The sequence below is a fragment of the Phocoena sinus genome, chromosome 1, assembly GCF_008692025.1.
Source record: "Phocoena sinus isolate mPhoSin1 chromosome 1, mPhoSin1.pri, whole genome shotgun sequence".
Classification (NCBI taxonomy): Eukaryota; Metazoa; Chordata; class Mammalia; order Artiodactyla; family Phocoenidae; genus Phocoena; species Phocoena sinus.
Genome location: NC_045763.1, coordinates 39,149,234 through 39,173,618, shown reverse-complemented (window position 1 = coordinate 39,173,618; position 24,385 = coordinate 39,149,234). Strand labels below are relative to the sequence as shown.

General features: G+C 37.5%; 1 protein-coding gene across 5 annotated transcripts in view; it reads left to right on the top strand.

The window, feature by feature from the left end:
- Window positions 1-24,385, top strand: part of STIL (STIL centriolar assembly protein) — a 62,286-nt gene that overhangs the window by 16,367 nt on the left and 21,534 nt on the right. For 3 of the 5 annotated variants that reach the window (XR_004346069.1, XM_032607272.1, XM_032607262.1), the window contains 9 exons: window positions 24-136; window positions 455-642; window positions 1,594-1,841; window positions 4,363-4,446; window positions 5,970-6,056; window positions 12,299-12,449; window positions 14,960-15,069; window positions 21,166-21,280; window positions 22,428-23,396. Coding sequence is in view for 4 of the 5 variants with exons in the window: in XM_032607272.1 (XP_032463163.1) it covers window positions 24-136; window positions 455-642; window positions 1,594-1,841; window positions 4,363-4,446; window positions 5,970-6,056; window positions 12,299-12,449; window positions 14,960-15,069; window positions 21,166-21,280; window positions 22,428-23,396 (2,065 nt within the window). In the remaining variant the exon portion in view is untranslated. Of the gene's footprint in view, window positions 1-5; window positions 137-454; window positions 643-1,593; window positions 1,842-4,362; window positions 4,447-5,969; window positions 6,057-12,298; window positions 12,450-14,959; window positions 15,070-21,165; window positions 21,281-22,427; window positions 23,397-24,385 lie in introns of those variants that run through there. The other 2 variants (XM_032607292.1, XM_032607282.1) reach the window with 2 other exon arrangements.

Here is a 24,385-nt window from a genome sequence, read left to right as displayed (position 1 = left end):
AAAAGACATTTGTTATTTTTCAGAAATCCAAAGCTTGTGGTAACTGAAAAGACCATCCGACTTGCTTGTCGTCATGCTAAGCAGAATAAAGAAAACTTGCCATGCTTTTTACTTGGTTCTCTCACAGTAGATGAAGGTAATATACTTTGAAAAATTATTTTTATGAGTATAATAGATTTTATGTTTACTGTTTCAGTCAATTACTGTAATGTACTTTGGCTAATTTTCTTTACTGTATACCAATGTTATGAAGATGAGTAAAAGGTGACACTACTCATCATAGACTTTACAGTTTGGTCAGGTGGATAAATATATATGTAAGTCATTTTTTTTAATGAAAGTTTAATGTACTCTTAGTATGAACAAAATACTTTCCTGTAATCTAGGCTTGCTTGGTTAATTTCACATTTCATAATTGGCGTGCTATATAATAACTGCTATTTTTGTTCTTCAGATGAAGAAAGTGTGACATTGACAATAGATCGTTTTGATCCTGGTCGAGAGGTACCTGAATGCTTAGAAAGAACCCCTACTGCTTCTCTTCCTGGGGACTTTGTGATCCCTTGCACAATTCACACTCAAGGACTTTGTTCAAGAGAAATAATAGTGCACAATGCAGATGACTTCAATTCAGCTTTTAAGGTGAGATTTGTTGACATGTGATTATTCCTTATCCAACACAAGAATCAAACTATGTGTACTGTGTTATATTTTAATAAACCCATATTTAATAGGTATTCATTTAATTTCTCACTAAATGATGTTGGCCTAAAATGCAATTAGATATGGTTTCTGAGGACAGAAATCCTAGGTAGGTAATATGGGTAGCATTCCAGAAGAGGAAGCAACATGACCAAGATAGCAAAGTGCAACATGTGCTCAGGGTAACATTGAGGGTGGAGATTTTTGCTGGATTTGTGGGCAGTCAGACTTGAATATTAGTTTGTTTAGATCATAGAGAGCCTTGTCTGCCAGGCTACGGAATTTGAACTTTATCTAATGGGCCATGTTTTTCATTGAAAATTTCTGAAAAGAGGAAATACTGTTAAATCAGGGATGGTTAATGTGATAGGGAGGGCTGACTGAAGTCAGAATAGTTAGGCCATTGCAGTAGTCAGGTGTGTATTAGAGGGGGGTGTATTAGCCTATAGCAGAGTGGTGGCAGTGAGACCAGAAAGGGCACAGTCTGCATGAGCAACTACAGAGGAAGAACTAACTTGACAATTTGGAGTAATAGAAAAGAATCGGAGAGGAATGGACCTTAGATTCTCTGAGACTGAGTCAAAGTTAATTTATGTCCATTTTTACCCACGTAATAAATATTTATTGAAAGCGACATTCTCCAGTAAGAGTTTAAAATGCTGCTGGGACATATAGGTTGGAAATATATGATGGAGCTTGGTATATAAATCTTTTTTGCTTTAACATAATGATTCACGTAACCTTTTGGTCACATGGAAGAAATAAGAGAATTGAAATGTTGCAAATCAGAAATTGTTTAATTTTATTAATATAAGATATATGAAACAAAACCTTCAGAGATAAGGACAAATTTCAAAGCTTTAAAATAATTGTATAATATTGATTCCTTAGGCTCTGCAGCATCATGTATGTAGCAAAGATTCCTTGGATTGTGGTAAACTGCTTTCCCTAAGAGCTCATATCACTTCCAGGGAGAGTTTGGACACTGTGGATTTTGACTTGGATTGGGCAGCAGTAACTCTAGCAAATACCTTTAAATGCACACCTGTGAAGCCCATCCCCATTATTCCAACAGCTCTGGCAAGAAACTTGAGCAGTAATCTGAATATTTCTCAAGTTCAAGGTACCTATAAATATGGGTAAGTAAAAGACCTATTCATCCAAAATTTTAAATATTTGTCACATTAGTATATTTTCATGTTATTCACATAATATGAAATAATTGTTTGGTCAGTTTACATGCCTGAGATCTGTGACAGCTAGATAAATAACCAAGGAAGGTGAAAAAATTGTTAATTTTTGCTGAATATAGTTTTCTGATAATGAGCCTAATGGAGGCTGGAGAATTATCTATAATATGCAGGGGTTTTAAAATAATTAATTAATTTATTTATTTATTGGCTGTGTTGGGTCTTCATTGCTGTGCACGGGCTTTCTCTAGTTGCAGTGAGCAGGGGCTACTCTTTGTTGCGGTACGCGGGCTTCTCATTGTCGTGGCTTCTCGTTGCGGAGCACGGACTCCAGGCATGCAGGCTTCAGTAGTTGTGGCTTGCAGGCCCTAGAGCTCAGGCTCAGTAGTGTGGTGCACGGGCTTAGTTGCTCCACGGCATGTGGGATCTTCCTGGGCCAGAGCTCGAACCCGTGTCCCTTGCATTGGCGGGCAGATTCTCAGCCACTGCACCACCAGGGAAGTCCTATAATATGCAGTTTTAATTGTGAATAATGAGCACTGCAGATAAAGGAGATTATTAAATTATAATGTATGATACTCCTGCTTACCAAATTGTCAACCACTTGAGGGTGGAGTTTCCTCACATAGCTGAAGCAGCATCCTCTCTAGCTTCCTATTAACACTCGTAGTTTCTTAGGAAATGTAAGCCAAATTGCTTGCTTTCTGATCCTCAGCAGGGCTGCTTCCCTGAATCCTCATCCACTTTCTTTATCCATTGTCTACTGAGCTAAGTCAGACAATGTAAGCACCAACTGCTTTAAAGTCTAAGCAGTTCACTTCTGGCTTCCTTTCCCACTGACTCCACCCTAGTTCCTGTTAGGTCTCTAGAGCTCGAAATGTTTGGCAAAGTAAACTCAACTTCAAGTCTTGTCTACCAAATATGCCTCTTCAAAAGAGGATAAGAAAAAGGATTTTCTTTTCAGAGTGTCCCTGGAACAGCAAGAAAGTTCCCACATGCTGATCACAGCACCTTTCTGGTTGGGGTGGCACAAAAGAAAAAGCGTTGCTATATTCCAAAATCATGGAATGGTCAAAGGTGATAGTGATTAAAAAGTGTTTGAATTAAATTGAACATTTAATTCTCTTGGAGTAATAAAATACTTCTCAATTGGTACATAGAAATTTGTGTTAAAATTAACCAAAAAATTAATTTATTTTCCTTAGTACCTGAGTCCATCTAGTGAAGCATGAATTTACCTTTCTTTGAATTATTCCTTTGTGACCCCTCGGCATGCCAGTAGTAACCCAGGATGTTCAGTATTCTATCTAATCACCTATTCCTCTTGCCCCTTTCTACCTAGAATTATTTATGACGTTTGCCTTTTTCTTTGACCACATTCAATTGTTTACCCTAATATTTATTAGGATCCATTGTGGAATAGTATTGTGTTATACACTGGCATTAAATATATAAAAAAACCGTACTTACTGTCCACTAAGTATATTATCATGTAAACACGATGTGGATAAACGTAATAGGGTTTTATATATAGTGCTGGGAAAGCAGGAAGGTGTGTCCAAATTGCCTGGGAAAATCATGGAAAGCCTAAGCTGGTTTATCAGGTTGTCAAGGCAGAAGAGCTCTCAAAGCAGGTGTAAGGGTCATTGTTGATACATGAATCTCGTGCCAACTCAGGCTTAATCATATTGTCACATGGCTTGATAAATTCATCATCTTTGTGTTTTAGGGTTATTATAGCAATAAAATGTATCCTCAGTGATACTATTAAGACTTTATATCACAAATGGCATTGTTTTTACTTTTGTGTTTTAAAGCCATAACAGTAAACTCTTGACAGTTGTACTGTACTTATCAAATTCTTAAAACTTATTGTCAGTAATAAGTATATTATATTAACAAAGTATAAATGTAGTATAATGTCCTTTTAGGGAAAAGTGAGCTTTGGGGTTCTATCATGATGGTTGCAAAATTCTTTGATAGCGGTTGGAGGAATATAGTACATGGAAGATTGAATATCCCTCACCTAATTCAGCCTTCTTCAGTGAGAAGTCACATCTGTTGCAATCTTGTCAAGTCACCTGCATGCTTGAATACTTCCAGCAACAGGAAATTCATTTCTCCCAGGGAAACCTATTTGGTTCTGCACTTGTTAGCCTTGATTTTAATACTTTTGATTTAAAATTTGATACTTTTTAGAGCAAACTTTTTCAAAAGGTATGTAATCTTCAATGACCATTTTAATACATAGAAATTTTAAGATATTAAATCTCTTCCATGTCATCCTCATAATTAGTAGAATATTTTTCTACACTTTGAACTGTTTTCTTTGTGTGCATGTGTATGTAAAAGAAATTATTCATTTGAATCCTCTCCTCTGCCTAAAATATACTTCTTCAGCACTCAGATTATCTCTTTTAGGTAAAAGTGCATATTTCCAATTGTTTTTACATGAATGTCTTCTGTTTAGATATCTTACCATGGATGAGACACGCAAATTGTTACTTTTGCTGGAATCTGATCCCAAGATTTTTTCTCTCCCATTAGTGGGAATGTAAGTATTGCATTACTTATGAAAACCTTTTCAGCCATATATGTATTCAAATGTATATTATAAGCATGTGAATCATTTGTACTATGAATATGTCATTAATATTTGGATCACCTTATAAAACCATAAATGCTAATGATGCTTAAGCTTTCTTATTTTAACAGCTGAATCAGTTAAAACAAGATTTTTGTCCAATCTTAGGTAGAATTCCAGTATATAAAACAAAACTGAATTCTTCTGGTTGAAGTTGAAGCCTTAGAGCCCTGTTTCTTTAACCTTATTCACTACCCCTGTCCTTAAGGCATCTTGAAGAACTCAGGACTCAGGATAACACTGTTTAAAATTCACTGCCAGGCAATTTTGCAGAAATTCTCTTTAGTGTTCATGGCGATCTCTTTTCGAGTTGGTGGTTAATGACATTTAGATAGATTATTCAGTCAGAAATTTATACTAATTCAGTATTTAATGAGTGCTTACCCTATAAATAGTATTATGTTTCATACTGTGTTGGGATTTAAAGCTCCTCAAGGAATTAATAATTAAAGGTGAGGCGATAAAATATTCAAATATTCCCACATAGAAAGATAAATAATAAAGTATATGATTTACTATGAAATAAACAATTTAGACAGTGAGCACTATTACTGTTTGCAAGAGAGATGATAGGGGACATTTTCTTAGAGAAGGCAAACTTGAGCTGGACCTTTAAGTGTATAGATAATAGAAGAGAGAATTGACTGGGAAGGGAACCCATATGTGGGAATGGTATGTGCAGACAAAAAATGAGAGTACAGAAATGTTCTGTGGACCACGAAATCTTACAGACTTTTTGCTCTGGTCCTGGTAGTGGCTGTGTGTTATTGCTGCTAAGTGAATATCTGTTAAGAGTTTTCTGAGACTTCCCTGGCGGTCCAGTGAGTAAGACCCCGTGCTCCCAATGCAGGGGACGGGGTTCAATCCCTGGTCGGGAAGCTAGATTCTGCATGCATGCCACAACTAAGAGTTTGCATGCTGCAACTAAGAGCCAGTGCAGCCAAAATAAATGAATAAATACTTAAGAAAATAATAAAAAAAAATTTTTTTAAAGGGTTTTCTGTTTTTCAGCCTACCTGTATAATTATAGACTTAAATCCTCTCAATAACTCTATGGTTTTAGGCTGCTAACTTCTTTCTCCCCTAATTCAGCCTATTCTTTCTAGTGCAGGCTAATTGATTCTAATTGATTTCTGCTTTCACCTCCATTGTTAACCATTTTCTTTCCCACAGTTTTACCATCATTTCAGTGGAAGAGGACAGAAAGTAGTGCTCTGTCTCTGAATCTGTCTATGGTTATATGTCTATAGTCTCCCTCTTAATTATCAGCATGGTTTAATGTTCATAGATTTCTTATTTATGAGCCCTTTAATCTGTTCCTGATGAATGCCAAGAATTTCTGCCACATTACCTTGAGAAGAGCATAATCTAAAGGATGTTAAGTACTAATTTATAAAATGACTATAGTTTTTAATTTCTATTTTTTGTTTTAGCTGGCTGTCTGGAATTATACATATCTATAGTCCTCAGGTGTGGGCTTGCTGCTTGCGATACATGTTCAGTTCTTCTATTCAAGAAAGGTAAGTGATATTTTTTTCTGTAGGGTTTTATTTTGATCTTTACCTCCATTCATGTTTTACTGGTGTTATTTAAAGTTCATGCAATGCCTTAACCTTTTATAATACTTAGAAACCAGAAGAACAGGCACACTAAGGAAGTCAAACATTATATTAAATGGGAATAAAACCAGACAAAAAAGGTGACATTGTGCTATACTTGGAAATGTGAAGGAATTTACTTGCCTAATGACAGTACTGTAACACAAAAGACATACTTTTTATGAGTGGGAAAAAAACCCTAGGGATCATCTACTCTAGCATTCTATTTTATAAAAAAGATTAATTTTCATGGAAGTGACTGAAAATGAGTTTGAATTTGTTTCAAGTGTTTTATTGTTACCCTGTGCTGCTGATAGTACCTTAACAAACACTTGGGATGAAGTTTAATGTTCTTGGAACTAAAGCACAAGCATTGGAACTAATAGGGAAACTTTATTTCTAACCTCAACTCCTCATTTAATTTTGTTATTTTGTACATGTTGCCATTATTTGCCTCTTACTTTCTTCATCTATTAAATGAAAATTCGAGTCTGTTTCTGTCTGCTTTGGTGGCTATAATACACTTTTTTAAAAAAACTTTAATGAAAAGGCAGTATAAAAAAAAAAAAAGGCAGTATAAGTACATGGCAATAAATCAGATATATATAAAGATACATAATAAAAATGTCTCTTCCATCACATTTCCCCAGATCCTATCCCCAGAGACAATCACTGTTAAAGGAGTATCTTGTGCTTCCTTCTTGAAATACCAATGCATAGACAAATAACACCCTTCCCTGGTCTGTAAAAGTTAAATCACAAATGGGATCAAACCGTTCTACCTTTCTCTGTTGCTTTTTCTTTATATCATTATACCTTGGAAATCATTACTAAATCTTGGCACATACAGATTTAATACACATATTTTACAACTGAATAGTAAATAATATATACTATATTTTAAAAACTACTTTTGCTTGCGGACAACTTTGTGTATACATCTTTGTGTGTATATACTAGTATATTTGTGGAATAAATTCCTAAAAGTGGTTTTTCTGGGTCAAATAGTATATCACTTTAAATTTTGGTAGATATTGCCAATTTGTGCTTCAAAGACTATCAGTTTGTAATCTTTCCAACAGTGTTTGAGAGTGCCTGTTTTCTCCATCCCCTCACTAACACTGTGGAACAAGTATTTGTTGAGCACCTACTATGTACCAAGCACTATTCATGATATTGGCAATAAACAGTAAACAAAATAAAGACCCTGCAGAGATAGGCAGTAAACAGAAAAAATAAGTAAAATAAATAGTATTTTACAAGGTGATGAGTGCTGTGGAGAAATAAGCAGGGGAGGTGGATGTTGTGTCTATGGTAGTGGCAGGTAGGGTTGCAGTTTTAAATAGGGCAGTCAGGCAGGCAAAGACTTGAGATGGGGGAGTAAGCCATGTGGCTGTCTGGGGCAGTATCACAGGATGATGGGTACAAAGCTGTGGGTGAAAGATCACCTTGCATCTTCAAGGAACAGCAAGGAAGTAGCGTGGCTGGAGAGGAGTGAGGGAAGGGAAAAACAACAAGACCTTAGAGAAGTAACTGGAAGGCCATTATTAGACTTTTTTTTAAAAATTTTTGTCTGCGTTGGGTCTTTGTTGGGGCGTGGGCTTCCTCTAGTTGCGGGGAGCCGGGGCTACTCTTCGTTGTGGTGCGCAGGCTTCTCATTGCAGTGGCTTCTCTTATTGCAGAGCATGGGCTCTAGGTGCGCAGGGTTCAGTAGTTGTGGCGTGTGAGCTCAGTAATTGTGGCTTGCAGGCTCTAGAGTGCAGGCTTAGTAATTGTGGCGCACAGGCTTAGTTGCTCCATGGCATGTGGGATCTCCCTGGACCAGGGATCGAACCCTTGCCCCCTGCACTGGCAGGCAGATCCTTAACCACTGCGCCATCAGGGATGCCCCCATTATTAGACTTTTGATCTTTGCAAATCTGATGTTTTATAATCTCATCTTCTGGGAACCTCCTAATCATGTCTCTTGCCATTATTCTGTTGGGTTGTGTATCTTTTTCACATTGCTTTGTAAAAGCTCTCTTTTTCTTTTTCACTCTCTGTATATATACATTTATATAATATGTAAAGTATATATTTCTTAAAATATGTGTTATATGCTGCAAGTATTTTATATATGTGTATATAAATATGTTATAAAATGTGCGTGTGAAAAAAAAAAAATGTGCGTGTGTACATACATATATGTATTTGTATTGGTATAGATATGTGGCAAAAATTTATTTCCCCCAGATTGTCATTTCATTTCACTTTGGTTAATATTTTTTCCCAGACTTTTTTTTCTTTTAATTATATGTTCAATACATTCTAAGCCAATATCCCACTGTGTTTGTGTGAATACGTGTGTATTAATTTATTTATTTATTTTTGCTGTGTTGGGTCTTCGTTTCTGTGTGAGTGCTTTCTCTAGTTGTGGCAAGCGGTGGCCACTCTTCATTGCGGTGCACGGGCCTCTCACTATCGCGGCCTCTCCCATTGCGGAGCACAGGGCTCCAGACACGCAGGCTCAGTAGTTGTGGCTCATGGGCCCAGTCGCTCCACGGCATGTGGGACCTTCCCAGACCAGGGCTCGAACCCGTGTCCCCTGCATTAGCAGGCAGACTCTCAACTGCTGCGCCACCAGGGAAGCCCCCAGACTTTTTTTAAAGTCCGATTTATCCATCTTTTTTTTTTCTATTTTGCTTAGAAAGGATTTTTATTGAAATGAAAATCTCTTGTTTTTTCTCCAGAAGCTACAGTTCTACTTTTTACATTTTATTTTAATTATATAATATAGTTTTATTTGCAATAAAAGAGAAATTAAATATTCATTTTAACGTATTAGTAATATTAAGTTTTATTATCAGTGACTGGTCTTGCTTTAATTATTTATTGATAGTAAATGCCTCGTGAAGTTAGTTTTGAAGCTCTCTCTGTTAAAATGAAGGTTAGGGAATTTCTTTGATACCTGGACTCTTTAATTACTGCCGGCCTTTAACCAGGGAGGTATCAGCACTGCTTGGCATAGCTTAGGTTAGTACTTTACAGCATTCTGATCAGTGGTCTTGTCTGACCCTAGAGAGAGGAATTGAGCAGAATAGGCATTCTGCCTCCTAAACCCTCACTGCTTTGTTTTGTTAATAGTGTAATATATCCCCAAATTATCTTTCATTCAACATTTTACAAAGTAGAGAAAACTACTAAAAGTTTTTTTTTTTTTTTTTTTGGGTTCACGGGCCTCTCACTGTTGTGGCCTCTCCCGTTGTGGAGCATAGGCTCCGGACGTGCAGACTCAGCGGCCATGGCTCACGGGCCTAGCCGCTTCATGGCATGTGGGATCTTCCCGGACTGGGGCACGAACCCGTGTCCCCTGCATCGGCAGGCGGACTCTCAACCACTGCGCCACCAGGGAAGCCCTAAAAGCATTTTTAAATAGTGAGTTTTGGTGTGTATTTTAAGGACTCTTGATTACTTTACAGATATTTGTTGAGTCATGTAGTGAATAATAAAATGAATGTTCATTTTATCAGTGCTTATAGTAGTGAACTATTGTGAATAATTTAAATATCCACTTTTAAAAGTCTAGGTGAATCAATAATAGCACATCTATAAATTGTAATACTGGATAGTCACTAAAAAAGAATAGGGAGGTCTAAGGTATAATATAGAACAGTGACAGGGAAAGAAATCCAAGATTGTCAAATAATAAATACAAAATGCAATTAAGGAAACAATCCCATTTACCATTGCAACAAAAAGAATAAAATACCTAGGAATAAACCTACCTAAGGAGGTAAAAAACCTGTACTCAGAAAACTGTAAGATGCTGATGAAAGAAATCAAAGTTGAAACAGATGGAGAGATATATACCATGTTCTTGGACTGGAAGAATCAATATTGTGAAGATGGCTATACTACCCACAGCAATCTACAGATTCAGTACAATCCCTATCAAATTACCAATGGCATTTTTCACAGAATTAGAACAAAAAATTGTACAATTGGTATGGAAACAAAAGACCCCGGATAGCCAAGGCAATCTTGAGAAAGAAAAACAGCTGGAGAAATCAGGCTCCCTGACTTCAGACTATACATCAAAGCTACAGTAATCAAGACAGTATGGTACTGGCACAAAAACAGAAATATAGATCAATGGCACAGGATAGAAAGCCCAGAGATAAACCCATGCACCTGTGGTCACCTAATCTGTGACAAAGAAGGCAAGAATATATAATGGAGAAAAGACTGTCTTTTCAATACGTTGTGCTGGGAAAACTGGACAGCTACATGTAAAGGAATGAAATTAGAACACTTCCTAAAACCATATACAAAAACAAACTCAAAATGGATTAAAGACCTAAGTGTAAGGACGGACACTATTAAACTGTTAGAGGAAAAAACATAAGCAGAACACTCCTTGACATAAATCACAGCAAGATCTTTTTTGACCCATCTGCTAGAGTGATAAAAATAAAAAGAAAAATAAATGGGACCTAATGAAACTTTAAAGCTTTTGCACAGCAAAGGAAACCATAAACAATATGAAAAGACAACCCTCAGAATGGGAGAAAATATTTGCAAATGAAGCAACTGACAAGGGATTAATCTCCAAAATATACAAACAGCTCATGCAGCTCAATAACAAAAAAAAACCCAAACAATCAGAAAATGGGCAGAAGACCTAAATAGACATCTCTCCAAAGAAGACATACAGGTGGCCAAGAGGCACATGAAAAGATGCTCAACATCACTAATTATTAGAGAAATGCAAATCACAACTACCATGAGGTATCACCTCACACCAGTCAGAATGGCCATCATCAAAAAATCTACAACAATAAATGCTGGAGACGGTGTGGAGAAAAGGGAACCCTCCTACACTATTGGTGGGAATGTAAATTGGTAGAGCCACTATGGAGAACAGTATGGAGGTTCCTTAAAAAACTAAAAATAGAACTACCATATGACCCAGCAATCCCATTCCTGGGCATATACCTGAAGAAAGTCATAATTCAAAAAGATACATACACCCCAGTGTTCATTGCAGCAGTATTTACAATAGCCAGGACGTGGAAGCAACCTAAATGTCCATCAACAGATGAATGGATAAAGAAGATGTGGTACATATATACAATGGACTATTACTCAGCCATAAAAAGGAACGAAATAGTGCCATTTGCAGAGACGTGGATGGACCTGGAAACTGTCATACAGAGTGAAGTAAGTCAGAAAAAGAAAAACAAATATTGTATAATATCGCTTATATATGGAATCTAGAAAAATGGTACAGATGAACTTATTCGCAAAGCAGAAATAGAGACACAGTTGTAGAGAACAAACTTAAAGATACCAAGGGGGGAAGGAGAGGATGGGATGAATTGGGAGATTGGGATCAACATGTATACACTACTATGTATAAAATAGATAACTAATGAGAACCTACTGTAGAGCACAGGGAATTCTACTCAGTGCTTTGTGGTGACCTAAATGGGTAGGAAATCTAAAAAAAGGGGATATATGTATACGTATAACTGATTCACTCTGCTGTACAGCAGAAACTAACACAACATTGTAAAGCAACTATACTCCAGTAAAAAATAATTTAAAAAAAAACTATATCACAGACCTATTGAATATGTGGTTTAGAAATACACTAGTAATCATGTTGTGTGCTTTTAATTAAATGTTATTTCTCTTTTCCCTCAAAAAAAAAAAAAAAGGAACAAATGCAAATAGTGTGTATAGTACCTTGTTTTTGTTAAATTGTATAAAATGTTTGCATATGCCTAGGGGAAAATTCTGGAAGTAAATACTGTAAACTGGAGAGTGGAATGGGATGTTTTCATTTTCTATTTTATACATTCCTGTTTTTGTTTAAAGTATTTACAAGGAATATGTATTCTATAATAAATGTATTTTAAAAATTAAAAATTAGTAACATTAAAAAGTAAGCATAGGGAATTCCCTGGTGGTCCAGTGGTTAGGCTCCACACTTCCATTAAAGGGAGCTTGGGTTCGATCCCTGGTCAGGGAAAAAGTAAGCATAAATTTGCCCCTCAGTTTTCTTCCAAAAATTGGACTGTTTAGTTAGTCTATTAACTAGATTGAGGGACTCACATAGAATTCTTTGAGTGTATTCTTGTTATTCTCAGTAAATTTTAATTAAATGGCATTTTTTTATCCAGGGTTTTTTCAGAATCTGGAAATTTCATTATAGTTCTCTATTCTGTGACACATAAGGATCCTGAGTTTTATGAATGCCTCCCTTGTGATGGCAGGTTACCTGACCTTCGATTCCAGCTACTAACTAGTAAGGAAACATTACATCTTTTCAAAGTAAGTGATTTGATTTCCTAGCACACTTATGACTATTCAGGGTTGTACTCAAATTATTAGGCTTTATTTGTAATCAATCTTACTAAATATTAACTTTATTCATTTATGATTAATTTTGTTTTGTAAATTTTAGGCCATAACTCCAGCACCAAATTCTAATGCAAGATCAAACGTTATCTACAGAGTAACTTTCCCATGTTTTCCTAAAACCTTTGAAGACTATATCAAGAATTTAATGTATATGTTGTATCATTTTATGATATTGAGAGTTAATTTGTGATCTTAGTGTTTTCTTTGTCCTGATTGTTAATTTTTAAATGTATGGGTATAACAAATGGTTTCTCTTACTTAAAAGTCAGTGTCTATAATATATAACCCTAGGAATCAGAATAGATTAATATGACTGGCAAAAATATTCGTTTGGGTTTTTCTGTAAGATCTTATGGAAAAACCTGAAAGAACTTTTTGGCCAACCCAATACATTTAGGTGATGGTCGCAGAAAAAGTAGATCTTTGAAACCGTAAATGTCATTATGTAAAAATATTCTAAGGCCAAAAATGAACAATAATTCTGCTTTTTTTTTTTTACAAAAATATTGACTATCCCGGGCTTCCCTGGTGGCTCATTGGTTAAGAATCTACTTGCCAGTGCAGGGGACACGGGTTCAAGCCCTGGTCCCAGAAGATCGCACATGCTGTGGAGCAACTAAGCCCGTGTTGCACAACTACTGAGCCTGTGCTCTAGACACCGTGAGCCACAACTACTGAGCCCATGTGACGCAGCTACTGAAGCCCACGTGCCTAGAGCCCATGCTCCACAACAAGAGAAGCCATCGCAATGAGAAGCCCGTGCACTGCAACAAAGAGTAGCCCCCGCTCGCTGCAACTAGCGAAAGACCACGCACAGCAACAAAGACCCAACGCAGCCAAAAATAAATAAATTAAATTAAAAAAAAATTTTACTAGCCCTAAATAACCATGTGTTACCACTCAGATCTTATTTTGTGCCTTTAATTTCATTTATAGGTTGTATTGATTCATGAATCAAGTTTTTGTGTTTAAATTATAAACATAATCATCTTAAATGAGGTCTATTTCCATTTTAGAGACATATCTCACATATATATCACTCATTTTATTCTTCAGATTGTATGTTCATTTCAAAGTTACTATTTTAACTGAATCCCTGGTTACTGAGTAAGTTACATAGTAAAGATAATTAGGTTTTTACTTTCATTTATGTAGTAGGGAGACGGATAGTTTTTTAAAAAGGTTGCATAAAAATAGAACCATATGATTCAGCAATTCCACTTCTGGGTATTTATCCAAAGGAAAAAAGAACACTAATTCAAAAAGATATGTGTACCACCATGTTAATTGCAGCATTATTTACAATAGCCAAGATATTAAAGCAACCTAAGTGTCCATGGATGGGTGAATGGATAAAGAAAATGTAATTTATCTTATATTATATTACATTATATCATATTAATATAATGAGAAAATATTCAGCTGTAAAAAAAGGAAGGAAATCCTGCCATTTGTGACAACATACATGGACCTTGAGGGCATTGTGCTAAGTGAAATAAATAAAACAGAAAGACAAATACCGTATGTCACTTATATGTGCAGTATTTAAACAACAAAAAAAAAACATTTCATTGAACTCACAGACACAGAGAACAGATTGGTGGTTTGCAAGAGGTTGGGGGGGGCAGTGTTTGAGGGTGGCCAAAATGGCCAAAGGTGGTCAAAAGGTACAAACTTCCAGTTATAAAGTAAATAAGTAATGGGGATGTAATATACAGCATGGTGAGTATAGTTAATAATGCTATATTGTATTTTGAAAGTTCTTTTTTTTTTAATTTATTTATTTGATTTACCTTTTGGATGCGTTGGGTATTCGTTGCTGTGCGCAGGCTCTCTAGTTGCAGCGAGCAGGAGCCACCCCTCGTTGCGTTGTGCAGGCCTCTCATTGTGGTGGCCTCTGCCGTTGCAGAGCTCAGGCTCCCAGCGCACGGGCTCCAGCAGTTGTGGCACAGGGGCCAAGAAGCTGTGGCTCGTGGGCTTCAGAGCACAGGCTCAGTAGCTGTGGCGCATGAGCCCAGTTGCTCTGCAGCATGTGGGATACCCCCAGGACCACGGGTCGAACCCGTGTCCCCTGCATTGGCAGATGGATTCCCAACTACTGCGCCACCAGGGAAGTCCTTGAAAGTTCTTATAAGAAAATATTTATCATTCTGCATGGTGATGGATGGTTAACTAGATTTATTGTAGTGTGTGTTTCACAGTATATTCAAATATTGAATCATTACGTTGTTCACCTGAAAGTATTATGTCATATGTCAATTATATCTCAGTTGAAAGAATGATTTTTTTTTTAAAAAGATTATAGTTTCAGAAATCAGAAGTCGCCTTCCCCCCAGTGTTTCAGAGCTACTTGTCATCTAAATAGAATTCTCTGGTGTCTATGTAAGTCACATCTCAAAGTATGACGTACTTTATTTCAGAATGTTGAACCTTCTGACAAAAACCCAGTCTATTTTGAACTGAGTGCTGAAGGCCAGAATGCAGAAAGAGAGTTTTTTAACAAAGTTTCCAAGAATCTTTCAATTAAGAGGTAAAAGATATTTATTGTCATGTGTACTTTTTAAATTAATTTTATTAGTTTTTTGGTGAGTAATTAAAGTAACTCCCTAAATATTTCTGAGGAAACTATTTGTAAATCTTTTACCATAGGTATCATTGCTTTAAATGCATTGCTTCATACTCAGAAGTTGGATGATAATTTTAATGAAGTGACAACTCTAATATGGTTCTCACTTGAGTTGATTTATTACATAGGGGAACAAAAGTATTTGTCGAGACATTATCTTGTTTAAGAAGAAGCATCCTGTTTTTGTTTAGTTTGCCTTCTCTTCTTCCCTTCCTTGTAGTATTAAACCTAGGCCTATCTGATAAACTACTATAAAAAATAACTCCTCTACCTAAAAAAACTTTTAAAGCAAATGCACTTGGAGAATATTAAATAATGGTTGTGAATTTTTGGGTCCATATATACCTTTTGTGGTAAAGTAGATATTTCCTTTGTATTAGGGTTCTCCAGAGAAACAGAAGCGACAGGATATATATACATAGAGAGATTTGTTTTAAGGAATTGATTTGTGCAGTTGGGGAGGCTTGTCAGGGCCAAATTCTGCAGGGTAGGCTGGCAGCCTGAGAAAAGTTGCAGTTAGAGTCCAAAGGTAGTCAACTGGCAGAATTCCCTCCTCTTGGGGAGGTCAGTCTTTGTTCTATTAAGGCATTCAGCTGATTGGATGAGACCCACCCACATTATGGAGGATTATATGCTTTACTCAGAGTCTACCGATTTAAATGTTAATCTCATCTTAAAAACACCTTCACAGAAACATCTAGAATAATGTATGACCAAAAATCTGGCTACTGTGGCCTAGCCAAGTTGACACATAAAATTAACCCTTCATATCCCTATTCTAGCTTTCTCATTTATTTTACTATGTGCCTGATAATGTGCTAAGAGCTGGGGATATAGTGGTATTAAAAACAGATGCAGACACGATCCCTTTCCTCATGGAATTTATAGTTCAGTAATGGAGTGTTGAATTTTCTGTATTATTTGAGAGGTCCATTAAATTAAGTTAATATTTGCCAAGTATTTAATAACCTCATTTAAAAGTTACTTTGGAATGCTGGTTTATTCTTTGATTCTGTAGCTCAGAAACTATTGTTATTTTTAACTTGCACTTACAACTGATTTGTCCTTTTCTCAACTTTTTCATTATAACCTTAACCTATCTTTGGGCCTCTTTAATACTATCTGTTTAGTATCTTGTATGAGAAACAAGCAGGTATAAGGTTCATTATAGATTATTGCAATTATTGAGAAAATAGCTTTGTTTTTTTGGCCGTGCCGCCTGGCACGCAAGATCTTAATTCCCCGAACAGCGATCAGACCCGCGCCCCCTGCGTTGGGAGCACTGAGTCTTAACCACTGGACCACCAGGGAAGTCCCTAGCTTGACCTTTTTTTTTTTTTTTTTTTTTTGCGGTACGCGGGCCTCTCACTGTTGTGGCCTCTCCCGTTGCGGAGCACAGGCTCCGGACGCGCAGGCTCAGCGGCCATGACTCACGGGCCCAGCCGCTCCGTGGCATGTGGGATCTTCCCGGACCGGGGCACGAACCCGTGTCCCCCGCATCGGCAGGCGGACTCTCAACCACTGCGCCAGCAGGGAAGCCCCTTGACCTTTTTTAAATAGCATTCATTCATCTGTCCTTAACACTTGATTCTGTAGGTGGAAGTTAACTATGATACAGTTTTAAAATAAGTGCCAGCTATGCCAACTATTTATAGAGGCTACATAACATAATAGTTGTGAGTTCAGGTTATGGTATAAGACATATATGTGTTCAAGTCTTGGTTGTAAACATCACTATCCCATCTGTAAAATGGGAATTATGACTATATCCATATTGGTTTCCTATTGCTATTCTAACGAAGTACCACAAACTTAAGTGACTTCAAACAATACAAAGTTATTATCTTCTAGTTCTGGGGGTCAGGAGTCCAAAATGGATCTTTGGGGCTAAAATCAAAGTGATGGTAGGGCTGCATTCCTTTTGGAAGCTTTAGTGGTGAATCCATATTCCCTTTTCCAGCTTCTAGAGGCCACCTGCATTCCTTGTCTTACTCCATCTTCAAAGCTAGCAGCATAGCATCTTCAAATCTCTCTCTGACTTCTATCCTCCTCATATCTCCTTCTCTGCCTGACCATCTTGCCTCCAACTTATAAGGACCATTGTGATTACATTGAGCCTCCACATCTCAAGATACTTAATCATATCGGCAAACTCCCTTTTTCCTTTTACACTAACATATTCACAGGTTCTGGGGATTAGAAAGATGTCTGAGGTATATGCTATCTTTGGGCATTTTAAGTTATTCTTTTTTTTTTTTAAGAAGATGTTGAGGGTAGGAGTTTATTTATTTATTTATTTTTGCTGTGTTGGGTCTTCGTTTCTCTGCGAGGGCTTTCTCTAGTTGCGGCAAGTGGGGGCCACTCTTCATCGCAGTGCGCGGGCCTCTCACTATCGCGGCCTCTCTTGTTGCGGAGCACAGGCTCCAGACGCGCGGGCTCAGTAGTTGGGGCTCACAGGCCTAGTTGCTCCACGGCATGTGGGATCCTCCCAGACCAGGGCTCGAACCCGTGTCCCCTGCATTAGCAGGCAGATTCTCAACCACTGCGCCACCAGGGAAGCCCTTAAGTTATTCTTGAAGCGGGTTAGATCAGCAGAAAACTATATTCTTACAGACTTGCAGGACCACCTTCATTGTCTTAAGGTTTAAGGTTTTATTCAAGCTTTTATTGAATGTTTATGGAAGAAAAAGCCAAATTAAGGGGACACTTGGAATTTCTTTAACATTGTTGAAAAACCGTGTCTATTTTCTTTTTTTTAATTTATTAATTTACTTATTTATGTTTGGCTGCATTGAGTCTTCATTGCTGTGCATGGGCTTTCTCTAGTTGCAGCGAGCGGGGGTTGCTCTTCATTGCGGTGGCTTCTGTTGTGGTCAAGCACAGGCTCTAGGCCCACGGGCTTCAGTAGTTGTAGCACATGGACTCAGTAGTTGTGGCTCTTGGGCTCTAGAGCGCAGGCTTAGTAGTTGTGGTGCACAGGCTTAGCTGCTCCGCGGCATGTGGGATCTTCTGGGACCAGGGCTCAAACCTGTGTCCCCTGCATTGGCAGGTGGATTCTTAACCACTGCACCACCAGGGAAGTCCAGCCGTGTCTACTTTCAACTCTGACCAAAGCTTTGATAAGGATCAGTTATTTTTACTCTTTCTTTTTTTTTGCGGTACACGGGCCTCTCACTGTTGTGGCCTCTCCCGTTGCGGAGCACAGGCTCCGGACACACAGGTTCAGCGGCCATGGCTCCCGGACCCAGCCGCTCTGCGGCATGTGGGATCTTCCCGGACCAGGGCACGAACCCGTGTCCCCTGCATTGGCAGGCGGACTCTCAACCACTGCGCCACCAGAGAAGCCCCAAGGATCACTTATTTTTAGATTTTAATTTTAATAAAATGTTTATCTTACCTAGATAACTGGTATTAAAATTATACAACATTTTTTTCTTTTTGTCTTGGGTGCTAAAAAAGCTCAGAAATGAATATTTTTTGTTTTTTGTGTTTTTTTGGCTGTGCCACGCAGCATGTAGGATCTTAGTTCCCTGACCAGGGATTGAACCTGCACCCCTTATAGTGAAAGCGCAGTCTTAACCACTGGATGGCCAGGGAAGTCCCTCAGAAATGGATTTTATTGCTCAGCGTTGGGAAATTTTATATGTGTGTATCTATGTGTATATTTGTATATGTTTATCATAAGTAAGTATGTAGCAAATATTGATTCCTTGCCACAAACTCAGGTATACCCAAAATGTAACTTTTTTTGTTTTTATTCTTTTCTCTTTTTTGGTGCAGCATGTGGGATCTTAGTTCCCCAACCAGGGATCGAGCCCGATTCCCCGGCATTGGAAGTGCAGAGTCTTAACCAGTCGACCACCAGAGAAGTCCCCTACTTTTTTTCTTTTTAAAAGTAATTGAGGGAATTCCCTGGCGGTCTAGTGGTTAGGACAGCGTGCTTTCACTGCTGGGGCCTGGGTTTGATCCCTGGTTGGAGAACTAAGATCCCACAAGCCGCGCGGTGCCACAGCCAAAAAAAAAAGTAATTGAAATTAATTTCTATTTTGAGCCCCTATTCATTTTGCTTAGTTATAGAAGCCAAATTTCAGTTAATTCAAGGTCTGTTTCTTCTGAGATTATATGTAATTTAGAGGGGACTAATGCTCTGCCACTACTGGTGATGTGGGGTGACATGATTATCATCCATCCACACCACTCAGCCATCTGCTGAGGTGTTTTCTTTCTTTCTTTCTTTCTTTGGTTGCACCAGGTCTTAGTTGCAGCAGGCAGACTCCTTAGTTCTGGCTTGTAGGCTCTTTAGTTGCCGCTTGCTGGCTCCTTAGTTGAGGCATATATGTGGGATCTAGTTCCCTGACCAGGGATCAAACCCAGGCCCCCTGCATTGGGAGCGTGGAGTCTTACCACTGCGCCACCAGGGAAGTCCCTGAGGTGTCTTCATTTGCATCTGGTTTTTAGCAGTTGGTTTGTGCAGGATCCTGCTGCAACCTCCTTACCCTATTCAGGTCACTGGCTCTCTGGGTCAATCCCATGCTGCACTGAGGCATATGGAATATCACTCTGTGTTCTCCATGTCCTTCTTGGGTGTGGGAGGAGAGCTTTGTAAGATTGTTTCCTTGCAGCACCTTGGCACAGAAAGAACTCTGTGTTTGCCTCTACAGACTATCAGGGTTTGGGACTAAGGTCTATTCTGCTGTCAAATCTTCCATATCTACTTGGGGGTTTCTGTTGTTCTCCTGCTAAGGAGACAGGACCCTTTCTTAGGAGTTCCATTGATGTCTAAGCTCTCTTAGCTTCCTTCTGGCTTTTCTTTTGTCTTCCTTACCTCATCTACTGAGATTTTATTTAGTTTAGGATGGAAAAAAACTGGATGCGTATAGTCTTTCAAATTTTAGTCTTAAACTCTAATTTCAGCTTTTGAAACTCAGTACCAGCACTTAAAATTTTTCTGTGTTCTATTGGGACATGGCACCTGTGACACAATAACTTCAACTGACTAAATGGAAGGAGGTATTTCAATTAATGTCTCAGAGTTTTTTACCATCACAGATATAAGTACATAGGAAAATGTAATTCCTTACTGGATTTTTCTTTCTAACACAGTGTTTAATGCAGTATGTTTAATACAGTGAGTATACATCTCTCTTATCAGATAATAAATTTTTGATGGCAAGCTCTGTATCTTATTAATTTCTATACTCCCCTAAGTGGTTAATCAGAAAATGCTCAGTAACTATTGCTTTATTATGACATTAAGATTAACTGGGTTATGGATGCAACTAGAGATAATCATACTAAGTGAAGTAAGTCAGAAAGAGAAAGACAAATACCGTATGATGCCACTTATGTGTGGAATCTAAAATATGACACAAATGAACCTACCTGTGAAACAGAAACAAAATCAGGGACGTAGAGAACAGACTTCTTGTTGCCAAGGGGGAGGGGGGCGGGAGAAGGTTGGGTTAGGAGTTTGGGATTATCAGTGCAAACTGGTATATATAGAATGGATAAACAACAAGATCCTACTGTGTATAGCACAGGGAAATACATTCAGTATCCTGTGATAAACTATAATGGAAAAGAATGTATGTGTGCCCGCACGTGCGTGTGTGTGTGTGTGTGTGTGTGTGTGTGTATATATATAGATAGATAGATAGATAGATAGATAACTGAGTCACTTTGATGTACAGCAGTAATTAACAACATTGTAATTCAACTATACTTCAATTAAAAATAAATTTAAAAAAAAGAATAACTGGGTTAAACTTGCCATGATCAGGAGAAGAGGGTAGATTATTAAGCATGAGTCTGACTGGCTCAGCTTTCCTGATCATCTGGCACTGGCCTGAAAAAATAAAATAATTTTTGGTTGTCAGATACTAAATTAAATGATCCAGATACTATTGTGGCTTATTAAAGGACTTTATTCAGCTTCAGAAAGAAAGAACAAATGAAAACTAAATTACTGAAGATTTATATTTTCTCCCCTCTGTTCTTTAGGTCTTCTCAAAAGTTACCTCCAGGGAAAATGCCAATAAGTGATCATGACTCTGGTGTTGAAGATGAAGATGTTTCTCCAAGACCAATTCCTAGTCCTCATCCAGTGAGTCAGAAGGTATCACTGATCTTAGAACTCACCTTTGTGATTAGAAACCTAGAAGTCTCTTCATGTTAAAGCACTCAATAATATTACCTAAAACTTCCTTAAGTTCATTCTAAGATATCTATAGCTATCTATATGTATATGGCTTTGACTGTATATAAAAAGATATATATATATTCCTCACAGGTACATGTAATTATTATATGTAATAATATATATGAATATGTGCACATATTGTAATAAGTATATATAATTATTATTCCCAGAGAAAACTGAGGAACAGATTGGTTAAGTTACCTACCTAGGATTATATAACTATTAAGTAGTAAAGCTGGAATTCAGGAAGTTTGGGATTTGGTAAACCTAGTGATTTAGGAGGTTTAGTTTCAGAATCTGGTGCTTTTAACCCATATAGACTCAACATTCTGTACATTAACCAGAGCTCAACATCGTTTCTTATTACCATATTCTGAGAAAACATTCTATTTCCTTTTGGAGATTGCTAATAACCTGCCATAATTTTTTTATTGAGGCCAACTAGTGGGTTATTTTAGAATTGTTGTGTCTTAATTACTTATTAGAAGAAAAAGGAATGAGAAAGGCTTTTTAAAATTAATATTAAATTATAACCAAATTCGCCACAGCTAGTATTTTGTTTATTCTTTTTGGCTCTCTTCCAACTCTTTCAGTTGGTATCAGTAAAAGGAATAGCAGTGAATAATTTCACTTAGTAGAATATTCTGAATACTTATTGGAAGACCCTTATTTAAGATGCAGAAACATTATTCTTTACTAGATGTGTTGAAGCATCAGGTCTGATAATTTTTTTTTCAGAGAGGGTAAAAAGAAGTCTGTTATAACATAGTTTCTCATATTGTGTTCTGTGATCTAAGCAACATTAATCAGTGTTCCAATGAAAGGAGTTTCATTGTTAAATAAGTTTGTGAGGGCAAGGACCTTATTTATTTTGTTCACAGTTGCATTTCTAGTACTAGCACATGGATGCCCAGAAAATATTTGTTAACTGTCTAAATAAAGAATAAACACTTTTTAATAAATAACTGGATGTAATTTGGAAAATACTAATCAAAGGAAAATGAAGCATATATCATTATCCTAAAAGGTACTTTTTCCTCTTTAATTTCTTTCCCACTTACAGGTTTCTAAGATCCAGCCATCAGTTCCTGAACTTTCACTTGTATTGGATGGCAACTTCATAGAATCAAACCCTGTGCCTAACCCACTGGAAATGGTGAATAATGAAAATCCTCCTTTATTGATTAACCATTCTGAACACTTTGAGCCATTGCAGCCGCAGCTTTATGATGAGAAACACAGCCCAGAAGTTGAAGCTGGAGAGCCTTCCTTGAGAGGGCTACCAAATCAATTAAACCAGGACACTGCTCCTTTGAGACACTGCAAAGTAAGACGGCCATCTACCTGTAAGAAAGGGAACCCCCATATCAGGAGCAGTGTTAAACCATCTTCTTTTAATGGACCATCTCTTGAGGCATCTGAAAAGCTTCAAACAGTTTCTGCTGGAAATGTACACAAAGAAGAGTATCCTGTAAGATCCTCCACATTTAATTCCAGGCAGTCTTCCTTTGCCCCACAGTCCCACCCACACAATTTTGGTTTTTCACCCCATAATTCAGGAAGACCAATGGAATTTCAGATACCTACTCCCCCACCACCATCTTACTATTCCACAAGTGTTTGCAATTGTTTTCAGCATCATGGCCGTATTCAATATAGTCCAATAAATTCTTGGCAAGGAATGAATACAGTAGGATCCACTCAAGACCTCCAGTCTGAAGCCCTTCAAAAACATTCATTATTTCATCCAAGTGGATGTCCAGCTCAGGATCATAATGCATTCTGTTCCTCAAGTAGGCCTGTAGCCTTGAGACCTCAGGGAAACATGGGGGGTTGTTCTTCCCACAGCAATGTAGAACCATCGCCTGTGGCAAGACTACCTCCACACGTGGACTCATGTAACCCATGGCCTTGTGCAGTATGCGTGCACACACCCAAGACTGGGTCAGATAATGGAATGATGGGACTATCTCCGGATGCGTACAGGTTCGTCACAGAGCAAGACAGACAGCTGCGACTACTTCAGGCACAGGTTTGCTAGCTTTCTTCTGTTAAATTCTTGGTATTAATAGGGTTTTGAAAAAATAACTGGCAACTCTTCAGTAATTATAGTTTATGGAGTAGAATTGTAGAATGTCAGAACTAGAAGAGACCTTGGAAACTGAATTCTAGTCCCTGTTGTTTTACAGGTAAGTAAAATGAGGATTAGAGAGAAAGAATAATTTACCCAATGACACATTGCTAGTTAGGAGTAGAACTAGGCCTAGAAAGCAAATCCTCTCTTCTCTGTCTTGTGCATATCCTAACCTACAACATAATTGTATTTTTCTTTCACTTTTTGCCTCTAATGAGAAGTCTGTATAATTTACTAAACTTTATATACAACTAAATATAAAGCCTGCACAGTAGGTTCTGATACTCCGTAGTTTGTCAACCCTATAGTGTGTAAACTAACCTTTAGCCAGTGTACCCTTACAGAGTACATGTAGTGCCTCCTCTGTGTATCTATACTAGGCTTGTTCTACTCATTTTATTCTGAAATGCTTCCTTTCTTCAGGCCTTTATGACAAAGTTCTTATATGCTTGCACAGTTTAGTCTTTATTGTATTGTGTCTTTTTCTTTCTTTGCTAACTGACACCCTTCTTCCACATACCTACCGCAAACCCCCCACTCCTTCCTTTCCCCCTGGTACCAATGGAAACAACCTGAAGTAGATACTTTCATAGTTTTTTCCATGACCCTATAACTATACTAATATGTGTAAAATGGACATATATACATGTGTGATTTTTTTTAAAAAAGTCTTTTATAAAATTGGGGTCATAGTGTTCGCATTTTGCAAAAACAAGATAATGACATTTTTCAAATTCTACTTTAAAATGCTTTAGATTAAGACACCCAAGAAAAATTCAGCTTTGCTGTTTTTTTGAACCCAGGTATATCCTCTGAAATTGTTAAAATGTAACAAAAGATTATAAACATTTGGCAGAATTTTTAATGTGGCTAAATATTTCACATTG